The sequence below is a fragment of the Oncorhynchus keta genome, chromosome 24 (assembly GCF_023373465.1).
Source record: "Oncorhynchus keta strain PuntledgeMale-10-30-2019 chromosome 24, Oket_V2, whole genome shotgun sequence".
Taxonomy (NCBI): domain Eukaryota; kingdom Metazoa; phylum Chordata; class Actinopteri; order Salmoniformes; family Salmonidae; genus Oncorhynchus; species Oncorhynchus keta.
This window is the reverse complement of record NC_068444.1, coordinates 29,656,664-29,674,596: the sequence shown is the minus strand read 5'-3', so window position 1 is coordinate 29,674,596 and position 17,933 is coordinate 29,656,664. Positions and strand designations below refer to the sequence as shown.

General features: G+C 44.1%; 1 protein-coding gene across 1 annotated transcript in view; it reads right to left on the bottom strand.

Moving 5' to 3' along the window:
- Positions 1–5,848: 5,848 nt before the first annotated feature.
- Positions 5,849–17,933, bottom strand: part of LOC118357719 (protein shisa-9B-like) — a 53,025-nt gene continuing 40,940 nt past the window's right edge. The window contains exon 4 of the mRNA XM_035735081.2: positions 5,849–14,541. Within this exon, the coding sequence (XP_035590974.2) occupies positions 13,157–14,541 (1,385 nt within the window). The 3' untranslated portion in view covers positions 5,849–13,156. The remainder of the gene's footprint in view (positions 14,542–17,933) is intronic.

The window sequence follows — 17,933 nt, the reverse complement described above, 5'->3', positions numbered from 1 at the left end:
ACACTCACACTTGACTGGAAAACACGAAAGAAGCAGTGGTATCTCTATTGATGAGGTTATAATTTAAGGGTTTGGAAACACTAAGAAACGCTGTGGGGGTAGGAGAGATTGATGGGGTAGGCTTGCACTGTACAGTTGCAGGGTATGAGTAGAGAACCACATTTAGCCACATGATTCTGGCCACTTTACTGTATATGTATAAGGTATTTAAACCAAAATGGAAAGATACACACAAAGTACATTTCCAGGTTTAAAGTTCAGCGTGGATAAAGACGGAAAACTGCACATGTTAGTATCACCCCCAGGTGGCTGTGTTCTCAGAGTTGTGTCTGTATGCATACATCACCCTCCACCCTGTCATAAAACCACAGTTAGCGTGACGCAGAATAAGTAGAGAGGCACAACATGAGTGCCTCCTTTAGAAATATGGAGTGTTCAGTCTGCTGACACGAAGCCAGCACAGGGGCACCTGGGTACCCTCGTCAGAGCGGGGTGAATAAACGGTGCTGTCACTGTGACACTGAAAAGGGCACCACAGACACATCTGTGTGTGTGTGTGTGTGTGTGTGTGTGTGTGTGTGTGTGTGTGTGTGTGTGTGTGTGTGTGTGTGTGTGTGTGTGTGTGTGTGTGTGTGTGTGTGTGTGTGTGTGTGTGTGTGTGTGTGTGTGTGTGTGTGTGTGTGTGTGTGTGTGTGTGTGTGTAAATAAAATGTGCTGTCACGGTGCACACAGGGCACAGTGGTGGCTGCCACCAAAGGACTTTCCCATTAGCTCCTAACTATTCAATATGTTCTATAAGAGGGGAATAAATGCAGAGGCCTTTGGCATCTCAGTTGGGAAAATAGGTGTTGAAAATAACATGCAGAAAACTAGTGATAATAGTTTTCAATGGATTTAAGGCTTTAAAGAGCATTTCCTAAATAATTTCGCTGGTGTTGAAAAATACACTGCTCAAAAAAACAAGGGAACACTTAAACAACACAATGTAACTCCAAGTCAATCACACTTCTGTGAAATCAAACTGTCCACTTAGGAAGCAACACTGATTGACAATAAATTTCACATGCTGTTGTGCAAATGGAATAGACAACAGGTGGAAATTATAGGCAATTAGCAAGACACCCCCAATAAAGGAGTGGTTCTGCAGGTGGTGACCACAGACCACTTCTCAGTTCCTATGTTTCCTGGCTGATGTTTTGGTCACTTTTGAATGCTGGCGGTGCTTTCACTCTAGTGGTAGCATGAGACGGAGTCTACAACCCACACAAGTGGCTCAGGTAGTGCAGCTCATCCAGGATGGCACATCAATGCGAGCTGTGGCAAGAAGGTTTGCACTACCAGGAGACAGGCCAGTACATCAGGAGATGTGGAGGAGGCAGTAGGAGGGCAACAACCCAGCAGCAGGACCGCTACCTCCGCCTTTGTGCAAGGAGGAGCAGGAGGAGCACTGCCAGAGCCCTGCAAAATGACCTCCAGCAGGCCACAAATGTGCATGTGTATGCTCAAACGGTCAGAAACAGACTCCATGAGGGTGGTATGAGGGCCCGACGTCCACAGGTGGGGGTTGTGCTTACAGCCCAACACCATGCAGAACGTTTGGCATTTGCCAGAGAACACCAAGATTGGCAAATTCGCCACTGGCGCCCTGTGCTCTTCACAGATGAAAGCAGGTTCACACTGAGCACATGTGACAGACGTGACAGAGTCTGTAGACGCTGTGGAGAACGTTCTGCTGCCTGCAACATCCTCCAGCATGACCGGTTTGGCGGTGGGTCAGTCATGGTGTGGAGTGGCATTTCTTTGGGGGGCCGCACAGCCCTCCATGTGCTCGCCAGAGGTAGCCTGACTGCCATTAGGTACCGTGATGAGATCCTCAGACCCCTTGTGAGACCATATGCTGGTGCGGTTGGCCCTGGGTTCCTCCTAATGCAAGACAATGCTAGACCTCATGTGGCCTGAGTGTATCAGCAGTTCCTGCAAGAGGAAGGCATTGATGCTATGGACTGGCCCGCCCGTTCCCCAGACCTGAATCCAATTGAGCACATCTGGGACATCATGTCTCGCTCCATTCACCAACGCCACGTTGCACCACAGAATGTCCAGGAGTTGGCAGATGCTTTAGTCCAGGTCTGGGAGGAGATCCCTCAGGAGACCATCCGCCACCTCATCAGGAGCATGCCCAGGCGTTGTAGGGAGGTCATACAGGCACGTGGAGGCCACACACACTACTGAGCCTCATTGTGACTTGTTTTAAGGACATTACTTCAAAGTTGGATCAGCCTGTAATCAGCCTGTAACTTTAATTTTGAGTGTGACTCCAAATCCAGACCTCCATGGGTTGATAAATTTGATTTCCATTGATAATTTGTGTGTGATTTTGTTGTCAGCACAATTCAACTATGTAAAGAAAAAAGTATTTAATAAGAATATTTCATTCATTCAGATCTAGGATGTGTTATTTTAGTGTTTCCTTTTTTTGAGCAGTGTATATTCAGAACAAGTTGAGAAAAGGCGAGACCAGATTGACGTTCATTTCAGAGGACAGACAATACCAATACAGGTCTTTGTATGTCTTTTGACATCTGGGATTATTAGAAAAACGTTTCTAAACAGCCTTTATTGATGTCATCCTGTCTCTGTAGCTTTTATGAAAGTCTCGGTCTGAGTGGTGTGAACAACAGCTGAACAACAGCTGATGCACAAAATCTAAGGAAGTCTCTAGATTTTGCTCGCCTGAAGTAGAGTATTTTATGATAAACTGTAGACCACACTATTTGCCAAGAGAGTTTTCATCTATACTTTTCGTGGCTGTTTATTTGCCACCACAGACGGACGCTGGCACTAAGGCCGCACTCAGTCAGCTGTATAAAGAAATAAGCAAACAGGAAACCGCTCACCCAAAAGCGGCGCTCCTAGTGGCCGGGGACTTTAATGCAGGGAAACTTAAATCAGTTTTACCTCATTTCTATCAACTTGATAAATGCGCAACCAGAGGGGAAAAAAACGAGATCGCCTGTACTTCACACACAGAGACGCGTACAAAGCTCTCCCTCGCCCTCCATTTGGTAAATCTGACCATAATTCTATCCTCCTGATTCCTGTTTACAAGCTCAAATTAAAGCAGGAAGCACCAGTGACTCGGTCTATAAAAAAGTGGTCAGATGAGGCAGATGCTAAACTACAGGACTGCTTTGCTTTCACAGACTGGATTATGTTCTGGGATTCTTCCGATTGCATTGAGGAGTACACCACATCAATCACTTGCTTTATCAATAAGTGCATCGAGGACGTCGTCCCCACAGTGACTGTACGTACATACCCCAACCAGAAGCCATGGATTACCGGAAACATCCGCACTGAGCTAAAGGGTAGAGCTGCAGCTTTCAAGGTGTGGGACTCTATCCCGGAAGCTTCTAAGAAATCCCGCTATGCCCTGAGACGAACCATCAAACAGACCTAAAACAGGGAATTTTTACTAGGATTAAATGTCAGGAATTGTGAAAGACTGAGTTTAAATGTATTTGGCTAAGGTGTATGCAAACTTCCGACTTCAACTGTACCTTTATTTTAAGAATGTGAAATGTCAGAATAATAGTAGAGAGAATGATTTCTTTCAGCTTTTATTTCTTTCATCAAATTCCCAGTGGGTCAGAAGTTTAGTAATTAGTATTTGGTAGCATTGCCTTTAAATAGTTTAACTTGGGTCAAATGTTTTAGCCTTCCACGAGCTTCCCACAATAACTTGGGTGAATTTTGGCCCATTCCTCCTGACAGAGCTGGTGTAACTGAGTCAGGTTTGAAGGCCACCTTGCTTTGTAAGTATGCTTGCGGTCATTGTCCATTTGGAAGACCCATTCGCGACCAAGCTTTAACTTCCTGACTGATGTCTTGAGATGTTGCTTCAATATATCCACATAATTGTTCCACCTCATGATGCCGTCTATTTTGTGAAGTGCACCAGTCCCTCCTGCAGCAAAGCATCCCCACAACATGATGCTGCCACCTCCGTGCTTCACTGTGTACTTCGCCTCGCAAGCCTTCCCCTTTTTCCTCCAAACATAACAATGGTCATTATGGCAAAACAGTTGTATTTTTGTTTCATTAGACCAGAGGACATTTCTCCAAAAAGTACAATCTTTGTCCCCATGTGCATTTGAAAACCGTAGTCTGGCTTTTTTATGGCGGTTTTTGAGCAGTGGCTTCTTCCTTGCTGAGCGGCCTGTCGATATAGATACTTTTGTACCTGTTTCCTCCATTATCTTCACAAGGTCCTTTGCTGTTGTTCTGGGATTGATTTGCACTTTTCGCACCAAAGTATGTTTCTCTCTAGGAGACAGAATGCGTCTCCTTCCTGAGCGGTATGACGGCTGTGTGGTCCCATGGTGCTTATACTTGCGTACTATTGTTTGTACAGATGAACATGGTACATGTGGAAATTGCTCCCAAGTATGAACCAGACTTGTGGAGGTCTACAATTTTTTTCTGAGGTCTTGGCTGATTTATTTGGATTTTCCCATGATGTCAAGCAAAGAGGCACTGTATTTGAAGGGAGACCTTGAAATACATCCACAGGTACACCTCCAGTTGACTCAAATGATGTCAATTAGCCTACCAGAAGCTTCTAAAGCCATGACATCATTTTCTGGAATTTTCCAAGCTGTTTAAAGGCACAGTCAACTTAGTGTATGCGAACTTCTGACCCACTGGAATTGTGACACAGTGAAGTACAAGTGAAATAATCTGTCTGTAAAAAATTGTTGGAAAAGTACTTCATTCACAAAGTAGATGCTTTAACCGACTTGCCAAAACTATAGTTTGTTAACAAGCTATTTGTGGAGTGGTTGAAAAACGAGTTTTAATGACTCCAACCTAAGTGTATGTAAACTTCCGACTTCAACTGTACATACTACCTGAATTAGTCCAACTAACCAGTGCCTGTATATAGCCTCGCTTCTGTTATTATTCATTGTCTTTTTACTGTTGTTTTTAATTTCCTTACTTATCTATTGTTCACCTAATACCTATTTTTTTACTTAAAAATTGCACTGTTGATTTGGGCCTGTAAGTAAGCATTTCACTGTAAGGTCTACCTACACCTGTTGTATACGGTGCACGTGAATACGGGCAGTAAGGACCATGGGAGTGTGTCAGTGCACCTGGATACCACACGGCTCATCAGTGGGCCTCTCTCCCTGTCCTCTCTCTCAGGAAATGAGCCACTGTGAGCAAGTCTCCGACACAATTACTCCAGGTCGACTCGTGGAGGACCAGACATCAATAAAGACATGAATGAATGGCAAGAGGGAGAGAAATCCCTGTCTTCAGCGACATATTGCATAAACAGTTCAATGTTGTGTTATTTGATGCATTGTTATGTTATTTACCTCACTGCTGTGTTATTTGGCTCGGTTGATCAGGAGGAGAAGGTAGCTTCTATGGTGGGATGAAACTCAGGTCTTCTTTTTTCCTGATTGATTGAAAAACCCAGGATTGCCTCTACAGCTGTTATTTTATAGCTTTGTAGCGCTGGCAGCATGCTGTAATTAGTGCATTGGAAATCTGGCAGTCTCCTACCTGCAAAGGTGAGGACAGTATTTGTTTTCTCATGAATCGCCGGTTCATTTGAAGGTAAAAGCAATGTTTATAACCAAACAGTATGGTTTGACTGTAGCTGGCAGCAATCAGCAGTTTTAATTCCAAGGACACATTAACTGACTGGCATGGACTCAGCGAGCTTGAAGAGGAGAGGAAGAGAGGAGAGACAGGGATAGTGGGAGAACCTCTTGGGGGACGATTAGGACAGAAAAACAGGACGATAAACAGAAAAAGAAACAGGCAGAATGCAGTGTTTTCAGAAGTGATGTACTCATCTTTTTATTGCCACATAAGAAAGTTGAATATAGAACACTGATAGTAATCTGTAGATGACAAATGAACATTTTTCAACATCAAATGAGTTGTTGAAAAAATGAAAAAAGAAGAAACTCCAGTCAATCCATAAACTAAAAAAGACAAATTCATAGCAACACTATAGTAATATATTCTCGGACAAAACTTTGCTATATTTTTATTTTTTATTTTTATATATCTATTTATAATTTAACAGTAATACAGCTACCCCATAACTGAACCTCACAAATCATAGGTCAGGACTGGCAACAGTGGGGCAGCAATGTATTCTTATAGCTACTGTTCAAACAAGAGTATGGGATAGGCTCTATAATAAAATATGCTTGACTAATAATCACTCATACTATGCAGTGTTCAGTCCAATGTATAAATATACACATATGTACACTACCGTACAAATGTTTGGGGTCACTTAGAAATGTTTTTTTTTTTTTTAAGAGAAGCACATTTTTGTCCATTAAAATAACATCAAATTGCTCAGAAATACAGTGTAGACATTGTTAATATTGTAAATTAGTATTGTAGCTGGAAATGGCAGATTTTTAATGGAATATCTACATGGGCGTACAGAGGCCCATTATCAGCAAACATCACTCCTGTGTTCCAATGGCACGTTGTGTTAGCTAACCCAAGTTTATAATTTTAAAAGGCTAATTGATCATTAGAAAACCATTTTGCAATTATGTTAGCACAGCTGGAAACTGCTGTTCTGACTAAAGAAGAAATAAAACTGGCCTTCTTTAGACTAGTTGAGTATCTGGAGCGTCAGCATTTGTGGGTTCGATAACAGGCTCAAAATGTCCAGAAACAAAGAACTTTCTTCTGAAACTCATCAGTCTACTCTTGTTCTGAGAAATGAGGGCTGTTCCATGCGAGAAATTGCCAATAAACTGAATATCTCGTACAACACTGTACTACTCCCTTCACAGAAAAGCGCAAACTGGCCCTAACCACAATAGAAAGAGGAGTGGGAGGCCCTGGTGCGCAACTGAGCAAGAGGACAAGTACATTAGAGTGTCTAGTTTGAGAAACAGACACCTCACATGTCCCTAACTGGCAGTTTTATTAAATTGTACCCGCAAAACACCAGTCTCAATGTCAACAGTGAATAGGCGACTCCGGGATGCGGGCATCCTAGTCAGAGTTCCTCTGTCCAGTGTCTGTGTTCATTTGCCCATCTTAATCTTTTATTTTTATTGGCCAGTCTGAGATATGTCTTTTTCTTTGCAACTCTGCCTAGAAGGCCAGCATCCTGGAGGCAACTCTTCACTTTCAAAAACAAGGAAATTTCCAAATGACCCCAAACCTTTGAACAGTAGTGTATATAAATATCATAGAATGAGTTGAACATCAAAAACAGACTTTTATTGATTAATGCATGATTACAATTCAGATGATCTAATAAATGTAAGAATCTATTAAAGCATGTGGTTTCTATGGATTATATTTATATACTGTAGTTTATAGAAAGCACATGAATCATTCCATGGCAACTGTATCCATTGGCCCTTGATTGCAATAGAGTTCAAACCCCAGAAATATCAAACACACAGATTGTATGGGTTTGATACCCTTCCATTGATTCTGATATCAGATAATAACTTAATGAGATACCTCCTATTGGAACAAACCCCTTAATCAGATGTAAGAGAAACTGCAGATGTTGTTTGATATCTTCCCCCTCATCATGTGTATACAGTACAATATTTAGTTTAGAAAGTTTTTGATAGAAGGCAGAATGACATAAAATCAACAGGTTGGCAGAGCAGACAAAAGCATGATTCAACATTCCATAGTTTCAACGACAGGGTGGAACTGGAATTAACTGGAATTGATTCAGCTCACCTCTTCTGTGTAACCAAATAAACAATGTAAAATGTCTTATAGAAATCAGACCTGCAGAAGTCCTTTAATATCAGCCCATTGTATGTATTCTTGTTTTACTGCTTGATAAATACAGATATGTTTCTCTGTCATACAGAATGGTGTAACAATAATTGCTGACATCCCCACCTGGTTTGCTTATCTGGTTAGTACAGAACGGTGGTAAAGAGTTCATAATCTAATACACTTCCAATTTCTGTTCTGAGTATAAGCCTCCGTTATGTTTTAAGCTTGATGTAACCTGTGGAACATACTCAGTACAATCAAATCATACAAACATAACATTCACGGACAAATACATTTTTCAAAATACATTTGGTTGGGTAATCTGCAAAATTGATGCCGGTGACTATATTGCTCATTTTAATCTTTTATAAGAATTTAGAGAACTTCCATTATATTTCAGTGCTCACAATCCTGATACCTTTACTGATGCTGATTACTGTGGGAGTGTGTGTATGTGTACGTGTATGTGTGTGTGTGTGTGTGTGTGTGTGTGTGTGTGTGTGTGTGTGTGTGTGTGTGTGTGTGTGTGTGTGTGTGTGTGTGTGTGTGTGTGTGTGTGCGTGGGTTGCAGATGTTTTCTGATTTTATATTATAAATGTCAATAATGGTAAGTAGTAATGGCAGGTATTTTAAGGTCAGGTTTAATCTCATCTGGTTTGTTTATCTTATTGGTTGAAAAAGTCCTCAAACCCCCCCCCCTACACCGAGTTTCCAAGATTAGTTTTTATGTTGAGTTTCCAGGTGGAGTTTCTCCCTGTTACAGCAGGCAGCTGAAAGAACGCGAGAGTCTGATGTTGACGGTTTAGAGAGGTTTTTATTTTCTCCCTCTCTCTCTACAGATTCCCTTCAGTCACTTCTTTTCTGAGATGATAGGCGCAAGATTGTAATTATATGTAATTATCTCAACTTCCTCACTTCAAGGTTGTAGGAGGAAAATCAAATGAAACCACCAAATTAAGTTTGACAGAGAAAGAGAATAACGGTGTAGTGGCTTCAAACATCGTCCCAACATTCTAATGAGTCACTTCCTTTAGACACCTTTACAAGAATGGTTTCAACACGTTTTCAGGTTTCCAAGAAAATGAACAAAATCACATTTATTATACACACAAAATATCTCCGGGTTCACACAGGTCCTCTTTGAGTGACAATCGGTACTGTACACTTTTCCCTCAATTGCTCCCTCAATCAGGGGTAGTTTATGTTAATTGGTCTCTCAATCAGGGGCAGTTTATGTTCAAGCTATATAGAAATCCAGGGTGATTGTTGTTATTAACGAGCAACACTATACTACACAATACTAAATCATATTCAGCTAGGCAGTTAATACAAGACTTCAGCTGCATGCCTGGCAGCCCTGATTGTATCGACCACCCGACTCCTTCGATCAATTTGCTACCGTGAAGCAAGAGCAGAGCGGGGGAACAGGAGGGTCTGATTCCACTAATTAGGCCACTCGCACCATCTAGTCTTAATTTCGCTCCTTTCAGCCGAGCAGAAACAATTTTCTTTGGCAGCAGGTCAATCAGGAACTAGGCTGGGTAGGCTGGAGCTGGCTGGCTCGGCGATCTGCTAATTTCAGACACCTGGCTTTAGAGGGGAAGAAAGGATCAGATGTGATGAGGGGGAATTAGGCTCCATTCCAATATCCAGACTGGCGCACTTAGAATGAGGGAATGCATTGGCATGGCCATGCATTCTAAATGGTGTGCCAGTGTGGAATGGTCTGCTAGGGACTGTCACTTTGTCGGAGTGGGCCGAATCAAGCCAGGTAAAACTATGGAAATGATAAAGCTATGATATCATAACATTACTATAAGGACAGTCATGAGAAGGCAATCATTGACAAAGTAGTAATATACTACACTAGTAATACTCCAGTTTCTCCTGCCCTCTCAGCGTCTCAGAGCTGTATGACTGCTACTTCAGAGTGAGTCCCGCTGACCAACTGTGCTCTGAATGCACTCCGAGTCTGCTGCTGGGAAGAACACAGTGTGAAGGATGACTCTTTTCTATTAAGTTATGCTGAGTGCAGAATGCTGCTCAGACAAAATATGTTATGCTTGAGCTGCTTTGCCTCCCTGATTTGCCTGCCTGCCTGCCCGCCTGCCTCCCTCCCTGCCTCTCTGCCTGCATCCCTACCTGCCTCTCTGCCTGCCTCCCTACCTGCCTTCCCAGTGCACTGCTCAGACAAAATATGTTCTGTTTGAGTTCCTTTGCCTGCCTGGTTTGCCTCCCTCCCTGCCTGCTTCCCATCTGCCTTCCCGCTGCACTGAGAGCAGTGTGAACTATAATGTTGATGGTTTGGGGTTCATATTTCCAGATTTCCGCAAAGCTGGATTAATTCAATTGAGAATTGTGATAATGCATATCCTGAAAACATTGATGTTATTTATCATGGCTTACACAATGTAGCACATGGGGATGTGTGAGACTTACTCCTAATCCTGAAGTGTCTCTACATGCGCCAGCGAATAGCTAGCTTTTCACATGGAGCGGACTTGTAAATCGCTTCTAAGAGGATGGTCAGGTGTGAGGAGGATGGTCAGCCAGGCAGAGGTCCTGAGTTCGCGCCAGGTATGGGCCAACTTGGGAGGAAGTGGTACTGGCTAAGCAAGCAGCGTGACGTCCTTTACAGTGGTGCCTAATGACTCGGATGTACAGTTACGCTGGGGTCGCAGTTGAGTAAGTTTGGGGGTGAATGTAGCACATGGAGACGTGTGAAACTTACTCCTCAGCCTGAAGTGTCCCCACTTTCACCAGTGTATAGCTAGCTTTTCGAGTGGCGCTGACTGGTAAGACGCTTCAGGAGGGTGGTCACGTGTCCTAGCAAGGCAGAGTTTGCACTAGGATTTTTTTTATTTTTTTTATTTAACTAGGCAAGTCAGTTAAGAACAAATTCTTATTTTACAATGACGGCCTACCCCGGCCAAACCCTCCCCTAACCCAGACGACACTGGGCCAATTGTGGGGCTCCCGATCACAGCCAGTTGTGATACAGCTCGGGATCGAACCAGGGTCTGTAATGACACCATTAGCACTGAGATGCAGTGCCTTAGACCTCTGCGCCACTTGGGAGGCAAAATGGTATGGGCCAAATTGGGAGGAAGTGGCACTCGATAAACAAGCAGTGTGACGTCCTTTACATGAGCAAAGAAGAGAGAAGAGAAAGAAAAGAAACAAATGAGGGGTTTGTTTGCAATCAGAAACACATGGGGGATGTTTACAATCAGAAAAATATGGGGGATGTTTACAGTCAGAAACACATGGGGGATGTTTACAATCAGAAAAATATGGGGGATGTTTACAGTCAGAAACACATGGGGGATGTTTACAGTCAGAAACACATGGGGGATGTTTACAGTCAGAAACACATGGGGGATGTTTACAGCCAGAAACACATGGGGGATGTTTACAGCCAGAAACACATGGGGGATGTTTACAATCAGAAACACATGGGGGATGTTTACAATCAGAAACACATGGGGGATGTTTACAGTCAGAAACACATGGGGGATGTTTACAGCCAGAAACACATGGGGGATATTTACAATCAGAAACACATGGGGGATGTTTACAATCAGAAACACATGGGGGATATTTACAATCAGAAACACATGGGGGATGTTTACAATCAGAAACACATGGGGGATGTTTACAATTAGAAACACATGGGGGATATTTACAATCAGAAACACATGGGGGATGTTTACAATCAGAAACACATGGGGGATGTTTACAATCAGAAACACATGGGGGATGTTTACAATTAGAAACACATGGGGGATATTTACAGTCAGAAACACGTGGGGGATGTTTACAGTCAGAAACACGTGGGGGATGTTTACAGTCAGAAACACGTGGGGGATGTTTACAGTCAGAAACACGTGGGGGATGTTTCCAGTCAGAAACACGGGTGGGATGTTTACAGTCAGAAACACGTGGGGGATGTTTACAGTCAGAAACACGTGGGGGATGTTTACAGTCAGAAACACGTGGGGGATGTTTACAGTCAGAAACACATGGGGGATGTTTACAATCAGAAACACATGGGGGATGTTTACAATAAGTGAATGCAGTATGCTTTCTATAGGCTGAAATGGGACTATAAATTCAGCTTGTATAGATTTGACTGTTCGATTTGCTTGAAAAGGTTTTGTCTTCTACTTTTAGACCATTATATATTTGGATACCCTAGCAACAGTATTTTCCACAAATGCCAGAGTGAAGAGATGGCCAAAGGTCAAGAGGACACAGTCATACAAAAATACAAACAGAAATACAAATGTTGGTACATTATATAAATCACAATACTGTGTCGCAATAATACAGGTGAGGGATATCTCTCAATCGGGGTTTCATAGTTCTTATCAAGGGACTCGCCATACACTCTAGAACAGAAACGATTCAGAACCACTTTCTCTCTCTTTACCTTGTCTTTACCTGAAGGTTGCCTTTTCTCAGAGGGATAGAGAGAATGAAAGAGAGAGAAAAAGGGGAATATAAAAGCTTGCTGGTATCACTACAGATGGCCATGGTCTGTAGTCACATCTTTAAATATTGGATCACAGATTCTCTCTGATTCTATGTGTGAACAGCATTGGGACTGATGAGTCTTTCAGGAGTACAGTACTATCCTCTAGATGATGCTTCAGCCTCCTTGCCTTCGGGTCAGCTGTGATCAAGTACTCTACATCAAATATACAGGACAACAGCCTCCATTCTCTGTGTTGATGACCAAGAGACTTCTCAAGGCTACAAGCACAGAACAAAGCCCATAATGTTCGTAGCCATATCCCATAACCCGAAAACTGTGGCTGATTCAATGGCTTTGTAGGAGAGAGCCTCCTTAATGAATGTCTTTTCCTTTCCCCTCAGTTTGTTGTTTCCCTGGTCAATGTTGTAGCCCCAGCCGTTGTGGTGTCCATGGATCTCATATTGCTTGTCAGATTTGGTAATGCAATCCATGGCAATCTCATGTTTCCTTTTGCTGTTGCTGGATTCACGTTTCACTGTCATTGGTCGATAATGTTGTCATTACACAGGAGATATTATAACACACACAATGAATTTAATACTTCCGTTGGATGTTGCCATGGTTATACAATCCCGCCCCCGTTGCCCTCTGACTGAGGATCTGTGTAGGATTGACTGACAGTCACATGTGCAGTTACACACTCATACTGGACGGCACACGCAAGCACACTGCCACACCACCAGGGTGCACTGTTCTGGCCCCCGCTCCCAGAAAGACACAAAACAACCTGGGCCTTACACACCACCATCTCTGTCCTCTCCCTCTTTGTCTATTGGGTGACTCTGCTTTGGGCAACCTTCGTCCCCTTCTCCCACTCTCTCACACAGTTACCTCCGTCTTACTGTTGGTCACAAAGTAAGGCTGAGTGGGCAGGAAGTGCTGACTGTGGCTCTGGGAGCGGGACTGACTGTGCAGCTTGTTGATCTGCTCCACCGTACACTGGGGCCTCTTGGAGCCGTAACCCTTCCTTCTGCCTACCGTCTCAGTCCCGTCCCAGCCCTTCAGACCCACCCCTCCCCCCATCCCCCTGGGGGCTGCGATGGTGTTGGAGCTGTAGGCCAGTGGGTGGTGTTGTTGCTCTTGATGTTGGTGGTGGTGTTGTTGTTGGTGGTGAGGCCCGGGAACCGTCCCGGTGTGGCGGTGAGGCCCCGGGAAAGTCCCTGTTCTAGTCATGCTGGACATAGTCATGGCTCCTGAACCTTTATTACTGACTCTGTCACCGCCACAGCCACTGCTGCTGAGTCTTTGGAGCTTCTGTGCGTTCTGCTTGGGCGCGGCTGGCATGGTGGAGCCCTGGTGGGAGCTGGATAGAATGGGCAAGCTGCTGGGCATCTCTGTGATGTAGGTGGCCACGGGCTCTGGGCCCAGGGAGCCCAGGGGGCTGATGGTATTCATGGGATTGTGGGCCATGGGGATGTTTTGGGCCATGGGGTTGTTGTGGGCCATGGGGTTGTTGTGGGCCATGGGGTTGTTGTGGGCCATGGGATTGTTGTGGGCCATGGGGATGTTGTGGGCCATGGGGTTGTTGTGGGCCATGGGGATGTTGTGGGCCATGGGGTTGTTGTGGGCCATGGGGTTGTTGTGGGCCATGGGGTTGTTGTGGGCCATGGAGTTGTTGTGGGCCATGGGGTTGTTGTGGGTCATGGGGTTGTTGTGGGCCATGGGGTTGGTGTGAGCCATGGGGTTGTTGTGGGTCATGGGGTTGTTGTGGGCCATGGGGTTGTTGTGGGTCATGGGGTTGGTGTGAGCCATGGGGTTGTTGTGGGCCATGGGGTTGTTGTGGGCCATGGGGTTGTTGTGAGCCATGGGGTTGTTGTGGGCCATGGGGTTGGTGTGAGCCATGGGGTTGGTGTGAGCCATGGGGTTGTTGTGGGCCATGGGGTTGGTGTGGGCCATGGGGTTGGTGTGGGCCATGGGGTTGATGTGGGCCATGGGGTTGTTGTGGGCCATGGGGTTGTTGTGAGACATGGGCTTGATGTGGGCCGTGGGGTTGATGTGGGCCGTGGGGTTGTTGTGGGCCATGGGGTTGTTCATTGGATTGTGGGTCATGGTGGTGTTATTAATTGGGTTGTGGGAAATAGGGTTGTTGGTCATGGCGTTCATAGGTCGCATGGCGTTCATGTGTTGGAGGGGGAGGCCACCTTCAGATGGCAGTTCCACCATCAGACGCCGCTTGTTGTAGAAGTCGCCGTTGGCCTTGGCCGCTGCATGGAGATAGAGGCAGATGCACATGTTTAAGATGTTTTGTAGTTCATAACACTACAGTAATACTGCCCTATAGCACCTTTAGTAGCCTATGCTCCCAAAAGTCATCTCTGGTTGTGCACTTACCTTTACCTTTAACTCTAGGTCTTTCCCCTACTGTAATATCATACCAAAACAAACATGGAGCATTGTTCAGATCATAAGGAATCCACATACTTCAGCCATGCCGTTCAAGGTACATTCATCACATTCCAAACTTTATTACCAATGTTAGTTCCTTTATCGAGCACTGAGTCTGAAATAAAACATGTTTTCTTCTTCACCCTGTTGGAGGAGAAACTTGCTCAGAAGGAATTATATTTCGCTCAAACTTTCCAACGGCCCAGGAATCACCCAGACAGCCTCCAACCATCAAATTAACACAGACTGCTTGGTTGAAACCCTATGATATAATACAGACACAGGCTACTACTTCTACACATGTAATGTAAATACCGTAAATGAGGAGAATTTAAATTGAACTCTGCTGATCAATTGATATGAGGACACTTCTAGGCAGGTGAACATTGTCTAGGCTATAGCATTCTCTGCCTCATATGCTTCCTCTCTCCCGAGACCTGTGACCTCCAGCTAGCCTACATCAATCAATTTATTCACGTTAAATTGACCTCATTAATTTCTCTGTCGTTCATGTCGGCAATCTGTAATCGCTCTTATCACTGAGAAATGTGTCCTTTTTACTAGGTGATTCACATTCCCCGGTTCACTCATTAATCTTTAACCTTAGCTGTTGAGCAATGAGCATCCTAGTGTGACTCTTAGGTTAAGGTGGATGGCCTTTCGCTTTTCACATCCTTGAAGATAAAGTTAACATACTAGGGAGTTTGACTTGCCGCTGCAACTATGCATCTAGTTTATCGCTCTGCTCTCCTTCCAGTGCAGGAAAACGAGCCAGGAGGGCATGGCGAGGCACTGTGAACGGTGAGCTCGCCTGTCTGCCTGTCTGCCTGTCTGCCTGTCTGCCTGGCTGCCTGTCTGCCTGTCTGCCTGGCTGCAAGAAAACCGCCTCTGGGATCAAACTCAGTCAGGCGACACATAAATCAATCTGGCAACAGTCAGCTCAACGGCACACACACATTCACAGGGAAACGTGATGAGAAACAGAATAACTACAGACAGACAGAGTAAGTTCCACCGTCACAAAAGGCCACAGACGTACAAAAACAATTCAAATGTGGATGCTTGGCGTCGGGACTGTAGGGACTAAATGATGTGTCAACTCCAATTAGGCTACAATAGTATCTGAGAAATGCCAGAGATAGCCTAACTGTTGGTCTCTATGGTATTGGGGTGGTGGAGTAGTGAGACACAAATGCATTTGCAATGCCATACATTTGCAATGCCATAATTGGCCATTTGCTCCAGTGAAAGATAGAGATATCCAAACCGTCTTCAGGGTTACGTTTTGGGTACCCTTTTATTAGTCCGTCTCTCCATGTCTGGTTTTAAAATCCAATAGCGTGACCTTATAGATTCGCTTGGGGACAGTACAGATAGATATTGATTTGCAGAATTGTGGCTTATCAGCTCTCAGCCTAAGGATTCTGTAGCTTCCGTTGGGAATGTGACAGAAAGGCAATTAAAGAAAAAAGGGGAAAACAACACTGTGGTTTCAAACTAGAGTGTTTCTTTCCTTTAGGCCACTTGTGATGAGTGGAATAAGGGCAGAGCAATATGGAGGAGAGAAGAAAAAGTGCTCAGTTAAAGTTTCGCAATAACACAGCTCAAATGAAGACACCATTCATCGTCTGTCTCTGTGCCTCTCTCTTTCTCTCTCTCTCTCTCTTTCTGTCCCTCTCGGCTGCCCTCGTTATTGTGAGTCTCCACGTGCATATCATCGGTTCATGACTCCAGGAGATGGAGATGGTCTCTTGGGACTGTGCGTCCATTCCTTTCTAAAGCAGATTAAAATATCTCCCGTGCCATCTCATTGGAGAGCGGCTCTAGAATGAGAAGCTATCAGTTAGGCTGTAGTCAAGGCTCTGACTACTCGGGGTGGGAGACCCTCTATTACAGACATTAAATCAGATAGAGTCCTGGGGAGCGGAAAGGTGAAGATGAGAAAAGGAGAATCAAATTGAGATTAGGCTTGGAGGTAGAGGGAGAGGAAAGGATGATGAGGGGGAGAAGGAAGAGGAGGGGGAGGAGGAGGAAGAAGGGGAGTAAAGAGGAGGAGGAGAAAGAAGCAAATATAGGTGTCTCTAAAAAAGTTGCTGGTATTGTGGACCTCCTCCAGTATGCAGATAGCCTCATGAATACCAAGCTACCAAGCTCACTTTATTAGTCAAACATAGGAGACATGGGCCATATCAGTCAACATTTCCCATTCTTAATTGTCTCAGATTGAATTGCTAATGGTTATATAAACTGTGTGGCATAAACAGAAAACAGAAAAACACTTCATCTTCTCTACTCCCTCTGAATGCCCCAGCATAATGGAGTGCCTTTGTGTAAACAATCACAACAATCTGTTCAAAATGAGTCAGGGACGGAATGGTAAAGTGATGGATTGGGAATTGCATTTAAAATTAAGAGCTTTACTCCTACATTTAACATCTCAATGAGATGTGGGTATTTTGCATTCCCGTGATGTTGTGTTTTCCAGAGGTAGTGACTATGATTATACAGTACTCAGAGCCAGATGGATCCTATCATTTTGTTTCTGGGGGAGCTGCCTTTAGCATACCAAAGAAGAAGACTCAGACGACTTCTACTCAAATAAATGGTTGTTTGCTTGGCTCGTATGTATTATGGTATTGAAATTGAAAAATGGTTTAGGCTCTGTTCAAATCAAATATGCCATCAGTGAATGGAATGTACAGAATGTCAATCACCAAACAAGTTGATTCTGTTTTGGACTGTGACTGTGAGACTTTTATATTAGACACCCACCGGTCTTTAACTCCAGCGAAAGTGGGCAATATACAGAAATGTAGTGTACAGTTGTGGCCAAACATTTTGAGAATGACACAAATATTAATTCTCACAAAGTCTGCTGCCTCAGTGTCTTTAGATATTTTTGTCAGATGTTACTATGGAATACTTAAGTATAATTACAAGCATTTTATAAGTGTCAAAGGCTTTTATTGACAATTACATGAAGTTGATGCAAAGAGTCAACATTTGCACTGTTGACCCTTCTTTTCTAAGACCTCTGCAATCCGCACTGGCATGCTGTCAATTAACTTCTGGGCCACATCCTGACTGATGGCAGCACATTCTTGCATAATCAATGCTTGGAGTTTGTCAGAATTTGTGGGTTTTTGTTTGTCCACCCGCCTCTTGAGGATTGACCACAAGTTCTCAATGGGATGAAGGTCTGGGGAGTTTC